At 38.7% G+C, this 17922-nt stretch overlaps 1 protein-coding gene across 1 annotated transcript in view; it reads left to right on the top strand.

Annotated features, from left to right (window-relative positions):
* The window catches only part of MYH15 (myosin heavy chain 15), a 159670-nt gene that overhangs the window by 48067 nt on the left and 93681 nt on the right, over positions 1–17922 (top strand). Inside the window, exons 13-18 of the mRNA XM_027514018.1 lie at positions 2326–2475; positions 3059–3229; positions 9949–10131; positions 11233–11365; positions 15269–15336; positions 16146–16233. Of these exons, the coding sequence (XP_027369819.1) occupies positions 2326–2475; positions 3059–3229; positions 9949–10131; positions 11233–11365; positions 15269–15336; positions 16146–16233 (793 nt within the window). The remainder of the gene's footprint in view (positions 1–2325; positions 2476–3058; positions 3230–9948; positions 10132–11232; positions 11366–15268; positions 15337–16145; positions 16234–17922) is intronic.

The following is a 17922-nucleotide window of genomic DNA, read 5'->3' as shown; positions in this document are numbered from 1 at the left end:
ATTAATAATGATCAAACAATAATAATAATCAGTAGTTTTTCAATGCTCAGTGTGGATGCTGTGTTATGTGCTTTGTATGCATAGTTCATTCAATCAAACAGCAAGTCTGCAAAGTTGATCTTATTTATGCTTCCAATTTATTAAAAACAGTGAACTTAGATTAACTGCTGAAAGCAACATGGATAGTAAAGACTGGATCAAGGATGAGGAAGTGATAAAAGTGGAGAAGGGATAGGAAAGGGGGAACTAGCATTTATTAGGTTGACTCTAAGTGCCAAATACTGTGCTATGTATACTTGCATCTTCTGTCTCATTAAATCTCTTCCAACAACCATGAGACAAGCATATTTTAATATTATTTTGCAGATGAGGAAGGCAGGGATCAAGGTGGTTAAAAATACAGCTATTTGACTCCACTTCTTTTCAGTTTTGTTTTTTCTATCCTATACTATTGACCCCCAAGTAATCAAAGTCTTTGAGGTTATTTTATTTTATTTTTTAAAATTTAAATTTATTTATTTTAATTGGAGGCTAATTACTTTACAATATTGTATTGGTTTTGCCATACATCAACATGAATCTGCCATGGGTATACACGTGCTCCCCATCCTGAACCCCCCCTCCCACCTCCCTCCTCGTACCATCCCTCTGGGTCATCCCAGTGCACCAGCTCCAAGCATCCTGTATCCTGCATTGAACCTGGACTGGCGATTCATTTATCATATGATATTATACATGTTTCAATGCCATTATCCCAAGTCATCCCCCCTCTCCATCTCCCACAGAATCCAAAAGACTGTTCTATACATCTGTGTCTCTTTTGCTGTCTTGCATACAGGGTTATCCTTACCATCTTTCTAAATTCCATATATGCGTTAGTATACTGTATTGGTGTTTTTCTTTCTGGCTTACTTCACTCTGTATAATGAGGTTATTTAAAAAAGAGCTCAGTCGTGAATCTGTTTAACCTCTGCTACAATTTCAGGCTTTCTTCCTGTTTTTCACTACTCCCCAGCTGCGGCCAGTTTCTCTCTCACTCCCACTTCTCAAGTATTTAGGGAATTAATAGGTGGGGAACAAGTTAGTCACGTTCTTTTTAAACTTTCAAAGTGACTGCTGTAGACAGAGAGTGATTTCCTCGATGCTCTGGAGGATAAAAATCATTCTCGGTGCTTTACTTGTGCGTGTGTGCTCTTGATGCCAATAATAAAAAACTGTAATGCCATCCGGCTTACGGATTACTGTGGAAATGACTCAAGATAACTGATCAGGGAGTGGGTGACTCATAACTAAATCACCGCCAGACACCAACTGGCTCCTGCTGTGCGCACTGTCCTGGGCAGCCGAAGGATGGATGTGATAGGCCTATTTTAAATGTTAAGTCGTTGGAGCGCATTCCCCTGCCAGGCTTGGAGACTGTCCAGCTGAAATTCACTCCTCCTTGGAGTCTGTCAGAAAGCTGCTGCGACAGCGGCGCCTGCGAGTCACGGCAGCAGGATCTACATCCGCAAAACAGCAGCATCACGCGCAGAGGTTGGAGCTCTCCCCAGTAGGTTAGGAGAGCGCCTTTGACCCACACCTCCAGGGAGGGGAAATGTAGCCTCAGTTTTATAGTACAGGAATCTGAGTCAGAACAATGCACTAAATTGCCATTCTCCCTATGCAGAGTTGAGGGCAGCCCTGGGAACTAATAAAATAGGTGGAAGCTGAGGCTGGAAAGAATCTTCAAGAGCATAACTCAGGGGAAGACACTGTACCCTAGAGAGACTGGGACACTTGCCAAAAGTTATGCAATTTATTAGCAGCAGCAGGAAAGGGCTAGGAGATTCCATATTCCTAACCTACTCTACCAGCATTTTTGAAACTTTATGGTGTGTGGGAGTCAGAGGGGATTGTGCCAGAGTGCAAATTCTGATTCATTGGTCTGGGAAGAGATGCTGGGCATTGGCATCTTTAAAAAGCTCTCAGGTGATGCCGATGCTGCAGGTCTTAGGACCACACTCTGAACAGCAAGGTTTTAGAACATGTTGCCACCCTACCCCAGGAGGTTTGGTCCTTTAGTGGTAGGAACATGAATCTCTCACAGGAGTGTCAGGTGGGGAGGCACCAGGCAGCTCACCTCCTTTCCAGTAACTCTCCTCCCTTCTCCTCCCTCCCTTCCTTCTCGCTTTACTCCTGTCCTTGCTTCTTTCTTCCTTTCTCCTTATCTTCAGCGTAAAGCTATAACCACAGAAAGCAGATAAATGTATGCTGGTTTTAGAGAATACCCAGGATCAAAATGAACACTGTTGTCAGGCAAAGGACGACTTTTGATGTGGTTTTCAGGTGACCTATGCTGTTGGTGCCTTGTCTAAGTCAATCTATGAGAGAATGTTTAAGTGGCTGGTGGCACGTATCAACAGGGTCCTGGATGCCAAGCTGTCAAGACAATTCTTCATTGGCATTCTTGACATCACTGGTTTTGAGATGCTTGATGTAAGTATATCTGGTAAAAGTGAAGTTGATGTATATTTACAAGAGAATTAGACTATGTGAATTGAATGTCAGAAGATGTAGTCAGAGCATGATGAAAATCATTCTGTGCAAACTTAAACAGCTACTTTGGTTGGAAAAAGCTATTATTAATATTAACAAATGACAATAAAAATCATTATAATTAATAGTGCTAAGAAATTAATTCAGCCTTAAATAAAGGTAAATTAAGACATCTTTTATGATTTTGAATTGTAATATCATTAAATGTTAATTTCCTATCATAATCTTAATTTGCAGATATGTATGAAGGAGGTTAAGAATATAATTGAGCAATTTTTACTTATTGGGTTTATTTGCCAACATATGATAGTGGTTGTGGTTTTCTCTTTACATTTTCCAAGTGAACTTCTATTTTATTTTTTTTACTGAAGTATGTTTGACAATTAAAAATATATATTTAAGCAGAACAACTTGATTCAGTGCACATATACATTGTGAAATAATCAATACAAGTTAATTAACATATCCATCACCTCCAATAATTACTATTTTCTCAATTTTATTTCTAATCACAACCTTGAAGTATAACAGTCTTGAACAACTTTGCATTAATTTTACCAATGAAAAGTTACAACAGTTCTTCAATCAGCATACGTTGGTTTTGGAGCAAGAGGAATATAGGAGAGAAGGCATTGACTGGGTGTCCATCGACTTTGGCCTGGATTTGCAAGCCTGTGTGGATCTTGTTGAGAAGGTGAGGCGTGTTTCTCCCCCATCCATTTTTGTTTAAGAAGAATTGGCCCTGCTTGCTGTGTTGATCCGTGTCAGGACCCTGGCTCTGTCAAGGGGATGGGAAATAGGGTAGAAGAGCTCTGCACATATTCTCTTAATGGTTTTTCTGTGCAGCCCTGTGGCATCCTAACTAAACTCCCACATCTGTTACCTACTCCATCATCTCTAACTCACACTGTCGCTACACATTTACTGCTTATGCATGGCCTCCACTGTTAATGCATGAGGAAGCTTGTTGAGATTAAAAATGGTCACGCTCTTGACTGGAAAAACACAGAGCTGAAAATATGAACACTGTAGGGCTTGGCTGATTAACATAAGGTGAATGAGTAGACCCAGAGCAGCTTAACGAAATTTGGCAAATTAGCATGCAAACAAACAACCGCCATAAATCCTCAAGGCCACTACCTTGCAGGATGTAGTTTGTTCATTTAATTGGACAAGTACCAGTTAGTTTAAGTAATTTATGACAATACTTCATGGTTTATTAGTAAATTAGCTGCAGTGTATGGTTTCCAAATTCAGTGATGTTCCTACACTCTGAAATCTTTCCATGTGCTCTAGAAAAGATTAACCAGATTTGCCAGGGGAATTCAATATGGTTTTTCTGTGGCTTTGTCCAAAGGAGCAAGCATGATGGGGTGTGAGCAGCTATGTGGCCTTATCTTTTGCAATAGTTGTGGATTGCAGTGAATTCTGCACACTGGTCTGGACAACTATGCTTTGCTCTCACATTTGATTCTCAGCAACCCTGTTCAGAAAGGGGTGAGGATGACTAACCTCTCACTGTCTTTTGTGGGGCCCAGATTTTATCAATCACTGTCCCATCCATTTTACATGTTAGATCTTTAGATGAAACTAAATCGTCTTTGAAAATAGCCATTATTCTTAACAGGAGTGGACATCACATTGATTTTATTTATTTTATAACCAGTGAACTTCCTAGGGAGGGGACAGGCTGATTCAAAAAATGATGATAATGAACCAACTCGTGAGTTGACTAAAAATAATGATAATAATGACTCGCCCATGATCTGGGAAATGTTTGATGGCCTTATTAGAGTTACAGTTTTCTAATTAGAAATGAAACAAGAGAACTGGAGCTCCTTCAAGGGACAGCTTTAACTTTGGGCAGTTGTCACCTGTAAAATCTACTTACTCTAAATATGATAAAACACTGTATTCAGGCAGGAAGTTGGGATGCAGACATTATTCAACTCCTGATATGTCTGTGAGTGTTACAGATTTGTAGTTGATCTGAAGCCTATTATCTTATTTATGACAATCAAACTTATTCTAAGTAAGACACCAGCAACATTGATATAATTTCCTATTGTACTTTCTAGTGATATGATAAAACAAGGGAAAAATGAGTAAATGATAAAAGGAAAAGATAAGTGTTTGGTTTCCTGTGAGTTATTTCAAAGGTTCAGGTCAGGCAAATGTGGAATACTAAAACCTTTCTTGAAATGATTCTATATTTTGAAAAGATCATTGTGTTTGTTCAGTCTACATGAAGGAAATTTTTAGTAAATATTAATGATCAAACTCCCTCCTTGAAACAGACTGCATCATGAGAACTTTTCAAAGTTCGAAGGAACTAAAATACATCACTACATATAAAATATAGAATGCATCTGTGTGTTTATAAGGAAAAAGTTTTTATACATATAAGTTTTGAGTTTTTATACTTATAAAAAAGTTTATATCAAGCTAAAAAACACATTTTCATGCCAACTTTGTTAATTTGGTCTTCAAGCATACAGTAACCTCCTTATATAAATGCAGTGAACAGATCTATTATAGGATTAACTTACACTTACCTCATTACTTGAATTATTCTAGTTTGTTTAGAACTTGAACATCAGTAATCTACATATTAAATATTAACATATGATTACATATTTATGGTTTTACATAGGTATTGGTAAAGAGATTATTTTTATTTTTTTAAACAAATACATCCAAAATTATACATTTAGAAACTGTTGCCCCTGCAGTGGAGTCACTTTGAAAAGCTACATCCTTCTTTCAATAATTCAGCCATCTTGGAAAAAGTCCCTCACAGGATGGGGATTAGGATAAATTGTTAGATTTTTACCGTCTTCAGGAGAAAATTGACTTCAATACCAATCATCTTAACTGTTTTTGAATCCTAACTGTATTACCTATTTTTCACATAATTTGTCTAACTTAGCTAAATAACTCATGATTGTTTCTATGTAATAATCCACAGTCAGACTATAGGCCATTTCCATGTGCCAATAGTCAAAGGTGTCAGATATCCCATAGAAGTTTCTAAAATAATTTTGAATTCTGGTAGCATCTTGGCAATGAGTGTTGCCACTTCCCTAGTAGAGTTCTTTAGATATGCTAATTTTGGTATTTTTGTTATAAAATTAATCACGTTAATATCTAGTTAGTTATCCCTTGAATGCATATGACTTATTTTCTTCAAACATATTGCATTGTGTCTTTTTGCTCACAACTTCTGCTTTCTACCTCACCATTGCCCATAGTAAAGCAGCCCATGCCAAAGCTCAAACCCTAAGTCTTAGTGTTCACCTATCAATTAATTCCTTTGCTGAGGACCTAGATTTTAGTCACCTCAGGACCTACTCTACTAAGTGTTGGGAGAAATACAAACAGAGGCATCATCTTGGCACTCAAGGAACTGAGGATATAATTAGCAAGATGTCTAAAGACCAAAACTTTTACTAGTTTTCAACTTTTAACAAGAAAGTGTATTTAGCAGCTACTTGTTTTGATCACTTCCTTGTTACCCCAGTGGTGAGGGAGGGATTCTTCTCTTAGGGCTATGGGAATGTCTGACCACAAGACACCTGGCAGTAGACAGATGAGATCTACAGCAGCTTAATAGTCACATATACTCACAGACTGGGGAGGAGGACACTGCATGCCATATGGGGCTGGCTGCACGGCAGTTGCCCTTAGAAGCAGAATGAATAATTGAGAGCTCTGGGAAGCAGGCTTTGTGGTAATAATAGGGTAAGGTGACCAGTGATTCCCACTGGAGGATGTGATTGGCTTGTTTAAATAATTCCATGGGCTGGTAGGGAACTGAAGTCCCTTACTCAAGAATCAGCTGGCTCTGTGCCTGTTCCCATGAGAAAGTATGTTGCAAGCCTGGAGGACAAAACCCACAGGAGCATGTGGGGAGGGGAACCTGTGATTAGGTTCTCCTGGCGTTCCCCAGATGTCAAAGCCCACAAAATGTTGGACCTTAATTTTAGGCCTAATACTTCATTACCATGTATAAAACTTTGAATTAAATGCTGTGTAAAACTTAAGCATTTGTTATAAATAGCACTTGCCCTTGGGACGTATGCAGTCAAACAGGAGATTTGTAAGTCTAATAAATGTAAAAATATGTTAGGATAAATGTGGTTAAGGCACAAAGGTTCACAGAACTCAAAAGAGCAGAGGTCACCTCTGCCTGCAGGAATATACGAAGGCCTGGGGGGAAAGGGGTATAATTTCAGCTGGGTCTGAAGAAATGGACATGATTTCAACAGGTGAAAAGAGGAAGACAGTAAGCATGCGGAGGGATGGGCAAGAGCAAAGGCTTAGAGACAGGAAAGTAATGGATGCGTTTAAAAATCTGACGAGAGTTTAAAATATTCAGAGGGAAGGGTTTAGAAGTTAAAAAAAGGGAGTCAGGCTGCAAAGGGATTTTAATGAATTTGTAACTTATTTTTAGGTGATGGTGAGCCAGAGAGGATTCCACACTGGGTAATGGGGTAGTCAGAGATGGTTGGGTTTACTCAGGTGGGTTTGTGTATGGGGTCAGGAATGGGAGAAAAGGCTAGAGTCAGGGTGATTAAAAAGTTGTTACAGCAAGTGAGAAATAGAGGCCTTGAATCAGGATAGCGGAAATGGAAATAGCAAGAAAGTGACAGATGTAAAAGAGAGGAGGGCTGAACTGATAATATTTGAAGAGGGAGAGGTTACAGCATTAATGTTCAGAGTCAGGGCAACTGACTCAGACCATTTACTGTGCAGTAGAGGACAACTGATGCTATGAGGCAGAACATAATTACTTCTTTCCCTGACCTATTTGGAGATTAATTTGCTAGAGGGCCTGATGTTTATTAGAAGTTTTATACTTCCTAAGCATTGGAGAAATGGAGAAGACCCTGAAGAAATAGAGCTTTTTCCTCCTCAGTGGTTTAATTGTTACATTTTGAGCTGTGATATCTATTTGCTTTGCATAAAGCATCCATTCATCCCCAAATGGAAGATGGCTTCATTGGAGTCCCAGGGACATGGCAGTCCTCATATATGGGAGGTGGCTCTGCTGGAGATGGGCTGCTGCTTGCTGTGAGGCTTTGACATGTCCATCTTATTAACATGAACCATCCCTGGAGATGTTTACATCTTTTAAATGATTCATTCTAGGGTTCATGAAAGGTTGACTATTTCTGTGGCAGGAAAATATGCAATACGAAATGGACTCCACGCCTCCAAGACTTGGTGACTCAGCTATTCAGTGTTATCAGATTTTCCTTCCTTCTTATTCCTCTCCACATTTATCATTTTGTCAAGAACCCACCAGGTCAATGCTGCCAGGAGCAAGACTTTGCATATTTGCTCACTGCATCATTCCCCACTTGGATACTTGGGAGGGAAGAAGATGTGCTGGAGTACAAGAGTTGTACAATATGTGCCAGATGTCCAAGAGTTGTTGATGGAATGTCGTTGAATGCATTTGCTGTAAAATGCAGATTCTAAGCCTGTGAGATTAGACAAAAGAGGTAGAAGACCATAGTCCATGCATTAGAACAATAGACTCAGGTGGATCAAAAACATGTTCTTCAAGTATCTAATCATCCAAATTAGACCCATTCTTATGGCTCCAGTGGCATAATTTCAAACAAAGGATTTTAAACCCCAAAGAAATTTTCTTCTTTTATATCACCCAGCCAGAGCCTTAACTCGATGTTGGTGTGTTCTCTTTCCATGAAAATATTCAAGCCTAAGCTAGCCTACTTTTTAGAGGGAAATTGTAAAAGGAATTCAATGAGCTTTTAGGTGGGTTGGGCCAGAACTGTAAGGTCTCTCCCAAATCTGAGTTTGTGGTTCTTGGGTAGAATGGGTTGGTAGAGAATCATGAAATTTATGTTGTTGGGCCAAGGGATCATGGTTTTATCTCGGAACTCTCATGACATTTTCTGTTGCTTTATCGTCTGCTTATTATGTGCATGTCTTGCCCGCCCAGTTAGATGCTCTACAGCCAGAGCCCATGTGTGATTATCCTGTTATAGCCGGAAGTGTTTGGTACAGTGATTTGCTCATAGAAGGCATTTCAAAAATATTTGTGAAGGAGATAAATGAACATATAAACTCACAAGTAGATTTGCAAGTATAGGAATCCTTGATCTTTCCCTCACCAAAGCTGTTTTTTCCCTGTGTATGTACCCTACGTTAGTTAATGGCAACATCCGCTACCCATTTGCTCAAACCAAAACTGCAGTCAGCCTTCCTTTTTCTACTACACCTCACATTCTATCCATCAGCAAGTTGTGACCCAGCTCCACTAACACCCATGTCACGTTTCAGTAACCGTTCACAGTCTCCAACACCATCACTTGTTTAGATCAGGGGTCAGCAAGCTATGGCCCTGCAGGCCAAATCCAGCCTGCAGCCTGTTTTTGGAAATAAAGTTTGAATGCAACATCATCACATTCATTGCTGCTTTCAGGACTGAAATGGCTGAGTTGATGGCAGGGAGCAGCAGAGACTCTGCGGCCCACAAAGTCTAAGAGCTTTACTGTAAGGCCCTTAAGAGACAAAGGTTGTTGACTGGGTCCTCTATTTCCTATCACATATCCTTTCTTGTTTGCTTTTTTAAATAACCCTTTATAAATGTAAAAACCATTTTTTGCTCACTGGCTTTCCAATAGAGACCACAGTCAGGATTAGCCAATAGGCTTTTCTTTGCCAACCAAAACAAATAATCCGTTTTAGGCATTAATTAAATCATAATCACTTTATTGTAAAAAATCTCCAAAGGCCTCTCATTTTAAAATAAAATCCAAACGTCCTCCCGTGGCCTGGAAAGCCTCTAGGCTCCTGTACTGCAGCCCTCTCTTCCCACACGCTATCTCCAACTAGTTCTGCTCAGTCCGCACTTGTCTTTGGCAGGACCTCCAACTTGCTAAGAGTGCTCCTGCTTCAGGGCCTCTGCACTCTTCATTTTTCTGCCCAGAATGCTTGTATACATGTCTTCTCAGGATTTGCTCTTCTCATTCAGATCAGAAGGTTTTACTGAACTCGCCTACTAAAAGAGTTCTCACATAGCCTCTGTCGTTCTCTCTCTCTCTACTTTGCATGATTTCTTCAGGGTGCTTATAGCAAACTAAATTATTTATTTAGAGTTTATCTGTCTATTGTCGGTCGGCTCCACTAAACACCCCGAGGACAGATACTTTGTGTATGTGGCTCGTGACTGCATTGACAGCTCCTGCTGGTGTCTAGTACCTAGTAGATATTTAATAAATATTCGTTGAATGGATGATGGTCTAGTTGTATGTAGTGAAGATCCCTTGTCAACTAATTAGGTTTGTGGGAAAGAATTTACACTCATCCCCTAGTGAAAATACTGTTTATTAGTATTTTTTTTGTTTGTTTTTTCATCTACTGTTCATCTGTATCTCCAAGCAACCAATGGGCATCTTTTCCATCCTCGAAGAAGAATGTATGTTTCATCAGGCTACAGATGTGACTTTCAATACCAAACTTTTTGACAACCATTTTGGAAAGTCAGTTCATTTCCAGAAGCCCAAGCCTGACAATAAGAAGAAATATGAAGCTGACTTTGAACTTGTCCATTATGCAGGAGTGGTAGGTTACTTCTAGACCCTTAGCCCTGAATTATCTTGCCTCTATTTCAAATGAACTCAGTCCGAATTTTTAGATAATATATAAGTAAATATATCTGTAAAGTTTAGATTAAATGAAGAGATGAACAAAATAAATCTCAGTTCCCCAAAAAAGTTGGTGTAGACTTTTAGTACTTAGGAAATGAAATACCATACTATAATAACAGAGGTCAAAAATTTCAAAAGTAGATTCTCACCCAATACAAAGTAAGACAGTTTCAGAAAGTCTCGGAGACCATCAAAGGCACGGGCTTTTCCTTATTCATCCTTTCTTTCAACTGCACATTGTGTGAATGAGTGATTTCAACTGATCTTTTTACTGAAGTTTTTTTTTTTTTTTTTTCATTCTCTCATAAAGAGTCACTATGAGATAATGGTCTCTAAACTATGACCAACAAAGATTCCTAATGCCCCTCACTCCCTCACCTCATTTCCCCACTGGGGGTATATGTGTGTGTGTGTGTGTGTGTTCACATACGTGCCTGTGCCCTTTCATTCTGCTTTTATGATTCTGGTCAGTGATTCTGGGTAGAAGAAAGAGAACTGATAAAGGATAAAATAATATTCGACCTAAAAATGACCTGCCAATTATACCTAGATATGTTTGTAACTCTCTTCTTTGATATCCTTGAATATTAATTATAATAATATTTACAGTGAAATGCTATAGCATTTATGGAGTGCTCACCTTGTGTCAGAGGCAGTTGTTTTATTCCATCTACTTTTGCCTATATGAAGGAGGGCTGATGTGAATTGTTTGTCCTGGAAACACCATCTATTTCTTCCACCCCCTCTGGTTTAGTGTTCCTCTCCCTCCCTGCCTCTTCTTCCCTCTCCCTCCCTCCCTTTCTCTTCCTTTTTTTCCACAGTATAAATGGTAAAGCCTGAGAAGCTCTTTGGGTTGCACATAGGTTTCTGGAGTATTTTTTAAGTACTGTTACATTAAACTGATTTAAGTTCAAATGACATACACGATGTATGATTTTTTAAAAGAATTACATAATTTGCTAAGGAACTTATGCATTCTCCTTTTTTGTTACCTGAACTACATGCCTTTCCAAAGGTGCCTTATAACATCAGTGGCTGGCTTGAAAAGAACAAAGACTTTCTTAATGAAACAGTGGTGGCTATATTTCAGAAGTCATCCAACAGACTCCTGGCAAACCTTTTTGAAAATTACATCAGTACCAACACTGGTGAGTCAAACAATCTTCCTCAATTTTTCAGCCTTAGAATGGAGCCCACGTCTGCCTCAGTGCTTACAAAAATCCTGGCTTCTTTCCTGAGAGATGTGTGTCTGCTTCCTGTGGCCTGAGTCATCCCCTCTTATTAGCCTTTCCATCCTCAGGCTGGTGGTTCTTCGGGGAAACGGTGCTCTAAGGTAGATAGATTTCAAGGAGACTGCTCCAGCCTGCTTTTATCTTCTAGTCAACCAAGTTGCAAAGAGAGAGCAGAAAACCATGTTTTGATGAATGATTTTTAGGAAATAACAAGCTCCTTTAATACATATCCCCCAAATATTTTGGAAATCTCCTTCACAGTGCTTTTATATTGCAGTAATGGAATTTTTATGAGCTTCATAAGGGCAGAGATTATGTCTCACTTGTTCAAGTGTGGCCTCAAGCATGTAACAGATGCCTGTTTAGCAGCCACTCTATAAATACTTGTTGACCAACTAATAACTAGTCTTGTTTAGTAGTTTGTAATTTACAAAGCAGGGCTTCCCAGGTGGCTTAGTGGTAAAGAATGTGCCTGCCAATGCAGGAGACATGGGTTCAATCCCTGGGTTGGGAAGATCCCTTGGAGAAGGAAATGGCAACCCACTCTAATATTCTTGCCTGGAAAATCCTATGGATGGAGGAGCCTCGCAGATTGCTGCTCATGGAGTTGCAAAAGAATTTGACATGACTTAGCGACTACACAACAAACAACAACAGCAGTTTCCAAACTTTTCTAGATATGTTATCTTACTCAATCCTTGTCATGACTCTTTCCAGGAAATCTCTCCCTATCTTACAGGAACAAGTACAGAAGAATTAAACAGCACCCTCAGATCTCACAAATCTACCTTTAAAAGATAAACCCAGGCATATTAAAATTTTTAAGAGTTTATTTGAGCAAAACGCAATTTGAATTGGGCAGCACCAAACCAGAATGGGTTAAGGGCATTCCACCCACAGGAGCTCAACAAGAGACTTTTATAGAGAAAAGGTGGAAGCAAAGTGAGGAAACTAGTGATTAGCTGTATCTAAAGCCCAAGTGGCTATTTGTGATTGGTTGTCCTTAGTTTCAATTTTGTAACCTTGAGACTTTCCAAGGCATAGAGTTTGGTTTGTTTACACAGGCTGCCACAGTATTGGAGCCACCCCAGTCTGACAGCCTGCTTGCTTCATTGATTTAACACTATTAAATGGCAAAGCTGAGGTCAGAAACAGAACTTGTGCTTACTAGCCTCATGCCTATTTCACTCTCACTGTCTTCTGGAAACAAACAAAACAGAGAGATGGACAGACTCCCTGGATTCAGGATCTGATTCAGACTTCTGCAGTGTGACACAAAGCCTTTGAGGACACAAAGCCTTTGAGGACACAAAGCCCAGGTTGCTGCCATCAGCCTTGCATGTGGACTACTGCCTGCTGCAGGGGGAAGTGCACCATGGTTCAGAGCAAAAGTCCAAATTGGCAGCCCCTGAGCAGAACCTAGAATTCAAACATGGTTGGTCTACACTGGTTTAAAAAAGTCAGATGTACACATTTGTATTTCCTTTTTCTTTTGAAAAATGAAAATTATGGGAAAATAAGAATCTGGCCAACCTTGTTTTAGATGCCCTTGTGAAAAAAGAATTGATGCTTTTGAGCTGTGATGTTGAAGACTCTTGAGAGTCACTTGGGCTGCAAGGAGATCAAACCAGTCAATCCTAAAGGAAATCAACCCTAAATATTCATTAGAAGGACTGATGCTGAAGCTGAAGCTCCAATACTTTGGCCACCTGATGTGAAGAGTCAACCAATTAGAAAAGACCCTGATGCTGGGAAAGATTGAAGGCAGGAGGAGAAGGGGACGACAGAGGATGAGATGGTTGGATGGCATCACCGACTCGATGGACATGAGTTTGTGCAAGCTCCGGGAGATGGTGAAGGACAGGGAAGCCTGACGTGATGCAGTCCATGGGGTTGCAGAGAGTCAGGCACAACTGCGTGACTGAACAGCAACAACAACAAAATCTGGCCAACCTGGTTTCAAATGCCCCTGTGGCAATGGGGCAAAGTGTTCTTTAAGTGTGGTGTCCTCTCACTTTCTGACATTCTCACCCTCCTGTTGTCTTACTCCCAGCTTCCATAGGTGTCCCCTGTCACCTATTTTGGGACTCCTGATCAACTTAGTCAGGGAATGGAGAAATTTAGCACTTCCCAGCTCTGAAAGCACATGATGACGTAATTTAGGAGCACGTCTGAAATCCCATGGGCCCACCTCAAGAGGAGATTGAGAAATGGCAGCTATTGTATTTGGACCCCGAAAATCTTCAGGCAGTGCATTGCCTGATTCTAATAGCTTCTAAAGTACTTCTGAGAAGTTTGATAAATTGTGACCATGTAAATGTATGGCTCCCAGATGAGTAATTCTCTGATCATGAGAAATCAGAGAGTGGTTTGAGAGAGAAAATTATCTTCTGACTCTTCAGGGTGTGCTGTGTTCTTTTGAAGTAGAAGAGAATTGTCCAGAATATTCTTTTTCATAATTCTTTTAGGACCCCTGGAAAACACTTGCCTCCAAGTTTCTGACTCATCCAAACACTGAATTACTCATAATAACCATACTTTCTTCTGGAGAATCCAAGTACTGTAAACCAGCTACAATTCTTTAAAACAATAAATGGGAGGTAGTAGCGTTCCCTTTCCCTGGATAAAAAGTGAAAGCACGAAGAAGTCAAGTGAAATGGCAACCCACTCCAGTGTTCTTGCCTGGAGAATCCCAGGGACAGGGGAGCCTGGTAGGCTGCCATCTATGGGGTCACACAGAGTCGGACACAACTGAAGCGACTTAGCAGCAGCGTTCCCTTTCCCTGGGACGACCCAGAGGGATGGTATGGGGAGGGAGGAGGGAGGAGGGTTCAGGATGGGGAACACATGTATACCTGTGGCAGATTCATTTCAATATTTGGCGAAACCAATACAATATTGTAAAGTTTAAAAGTAAAATAAAATTTTTAAAAAAGTGAAAGCACGAAGAAGTCAAGTGATTCCCTTAGAGGGCATGGAGCACGTCAAGAGGACATCAGTAACTAAACTCTGACCCCTGCCTCAGCTGTTGCTCCAGCTAGAGAGTATTCTATCAGTTTCTTATGTTGTTAGCTGGCCCATTTTTTCCAGATTGCTTATGGGTTTTGTACATCTTAATGAATTAGCACTACACAAATGTTTGTAAAACAATTTGGCTTAGCATAGATTTGTTTGCTTCAAGAAAATGGGGATGGATTGTTTTTTATAAATTACAAAAATAATGCATGAATGTTGCCCCAAAGACAATATGGAGAAACTAAAAAGAGGAAAATAAAGATTACCTATAATGTCATAGAGAGAGATAACAATGGCTCACATTTTAGTATACACTGTACCCAACATTTTTTATGTATATAGTCAGCCATAATACAACTACACTTATATATATATATACTTAGGATCATAATATACAGATATTTTGTAACCTAATTTTTCCTCTCAAAATAAATCCTAAAAATTTTTCCAGGTCAGTAATATCGATCTGCACCATCATTTTAAAAGATCACAGTGTTTCATTGTATTCATACTTTTTTTATACTTTAACTAACCAATCTCCTATTGTTGACATTTAAATTTTTGCTTAATATTTTTGTAATGTCTAAACAATGCTTCAGTGAGTATCTTTGCACAGTTGCCTGATATTTCTTTGAGAAAAAACACCTGAAATAGACTTTTGTGTTGAGACATAAATATTTTTAAAGCTTTTGTAGACATTGCCTTATTGCTTCTAGAACTTTGACACATTTATGCTTTCATCACCAGGGTTTGATAATGTGACAAAAAGGAGCCTTTTTAGTACTTTTTTTCTTCTTTTTTTAGCTCTACAGTTTGGGGAGAAGAAACGCAAGAAAGGAGCTTCGTTCCAAATGGTTGCATCTCTGCATAAAGTAATTTTTAATTGTATCTATTCATATATTAGCTGCTTCACAATCTGCATATATTACTTATTTGTAATTTTACATCTTCTTATGAAGATAAAGTATCTGAAGTTAACCAAGTTGGAAAAGTTGAATATTATCTTGGTATTTATGGATTTTAGTGGACAATGTTTATCTCCTACTTAGATCCTGTTTATCAGTCTGGCACTCATTTTACCACTGATGGAAGTATAGGCTCATAACAACTCACAGTTGCCAGAATGGGAAGCTAAGTAATCTCCTTCCCTGCCTCTCAAGACTTTGGTCCCTCCCTTGCCTCAAGGAGATACCAACTGTAGTATAATTGGTGCATTTATGTTCAGAGCTTTTGCAGGACTCAGACTAAACTGAGTCCATGCCATTGCTTTTTTCTTCCCCTCCCCTGCTTGGCTTCCCTCCTTCTCCAGATAAATCTCTTGAACCAGAAGCTCCACCTCAGATTCTGCTTCCAGATGAAGATAAAATTTTTACAGACAGAATACTTGAGAAACAATTTCTTTCTTCAAGTTATTTTATTGCCCTTCCATAAATTATTGTTACCAAATTGCTACCAAACAGGTAGATATGATTCACAACAGAACAGTTAGATAAATATTGACTTGTCATAGGAAGAAAATAATGTATTTTGGTAAGCAGGGAAAAATGTTGAATTCATTATTTCTTTGTTGGTTTGTATCTGATTAAGATTAAACTGATCATTGTGGAGACTCTTGTGAGGTGGATTGGACTTTTTAGTGATTTCTAAGTGATTTTGTGTTGATTTATGTTCTCCATTTTAGGAAAACCTAAATAAATTAATGACTAAGCTGAAATCAACTGCACCTCATTTTGTGAGATGCATAAATCCCAATGTGAACAAAACACCAGGTAAGTAAATTTTTTTGTAATCCTTTGATTTAAGCTATGTTGAATGTCTTTCAAAGAAGCATTCACCAGTCTCTTTTATATAAGGGTAGATTTTAATAAAGAAAACTAAAATAAGTTAAAAGTGAGTTTTTCAAAACTTCCTCAAGATTGCCTTTGAATTAAGATTCAGGTGGACATGCAGAAGGATTTCACAAAGCAGACTCAATTGGGTAACGCTAGAATACTTGATATTATCATTTAAATTCCTCCTTGAATTTCATGCTAAAATGTGGATGAGCTTCTATGCCATTGTCTACAAGGGCAAAGTATAAAAAAAAGGAATTGAATAATCAATTAGGGGATTAAGGTGGATATTTCAGCAAAAAGGAAATCATTTGGTCTAAATTATCTAAATTGACCATAAAGAGAGATTCTAAATCTATTTCTAATTGTTAAGAACTCCCTCTAGTCTTGCTTCATCATACTACTATCTTTCCTTTCCTTAATAGTACCCATCTCTTTAGTTATGTACTCCTGGGCAGTAGATACTTTTTTAAAAATGTTTTATTTTTTCTCCTATTTTATTGAGATATAATTAACACGCAATGCTTATAAATTTAGGGTATACAGCATAATGGTTTGCCTTGTATACATTATGAAATGTTTATAGGTTTAATTAACATCCATCATGTCTTATAGATTTCAAAACAAAGAGAAAAACATTTCCTTGTGATGAGAACTCTTAGGATTTACTCTCTTAATAATGTTCAGTATACCATACTGCAGTGTTAACTGTAGTCATCATGGTGCACATTCCACCCCTAAGACTTATTTATGTTAAAAATGGAAGCTCACACCTTTTGATGACCTTTCATCCAATTTCCCCTCCCCTCCCCTACTTCCGGTAACCACAAAATTGAATCTCTTTTTTTATGCATTTGTTTGTTTGTTTTTTAAAGATTCCATGTATAAGTGAGTGATATTTTCACCATAAGCTTCTTTGCTATTAACACCTTTGTGCAAGCATTTTTGCAGCAAACTTTCACCTACAGGACCAATTAGCCATCAAGCAATTTTGTCATAAAAGATAAAACAACAACAAAAAAAAGAGGGACATTAAAAGAATATAATTAAACATGAAAAATGAATAATAAAATTAAAAACATTGTATTGTGAAATATGAAATATTTGAATTACTTAAAATGTATGTAGATCCATGGCAATGCTGCAAGCATAGCTGATTTTACTTTGTGGGTTGAACCTAACCATTTATCTTCCAAGTCTTTGTTCATAGTTCATTATACATTTTTTTTGGCTTGTTGATTCATCTTTTTGTTCTGCACTACACTTGTTATTTTTTGCAAAAATGTCTTCCCTCAGTGAGAGAGGTGTCACTAAATACAAGTACTAAAATAGATGTTTGTAACTGAGCTTTGTGTCATGTTGTGAAAGCGTTCCACACTACTATTTGCTCTTGGCATATTGTCACATGTCTGTTGGTAGATGTTCCAGGTTCTATGGAAAATGTGGGTTCCACTCTGCACTGTGGAGGCCCTCGGCCTCTTTCAGATTCATGGAATATGAGAATGAGAGTGCTGTGCCAATGGAGAAATGAAACCAAACTGTCAGCCAGTTGAAACCAGTTATTTTATCTTTTATGGCAAAATTGCTGCATGGCCAATTAGTTATACAATGAAAACACCAGTGGGA

This window comes from Bos indicus x Bos taurus, chromosome 1, assembly GCF_003369695.1.
Source record: "Bos indicus x Bos taurus breed Angus x Brahman F1 hybrid chromosome 1, Bos_hybrid_MaternalHap_v2.0, whole genome shotgun sequence".
NCBI lineage: Eukaryota > Metazoa > Chordata > Mammalia > Artiodactyla > Bovidae > Bos > Bos indicus x Bos taurus.
The sequence above is the reverse complement of the archived record's forward strand: the minus strand, read 5'-3'. Positions and strand labels throughout refer to the sequence as shown.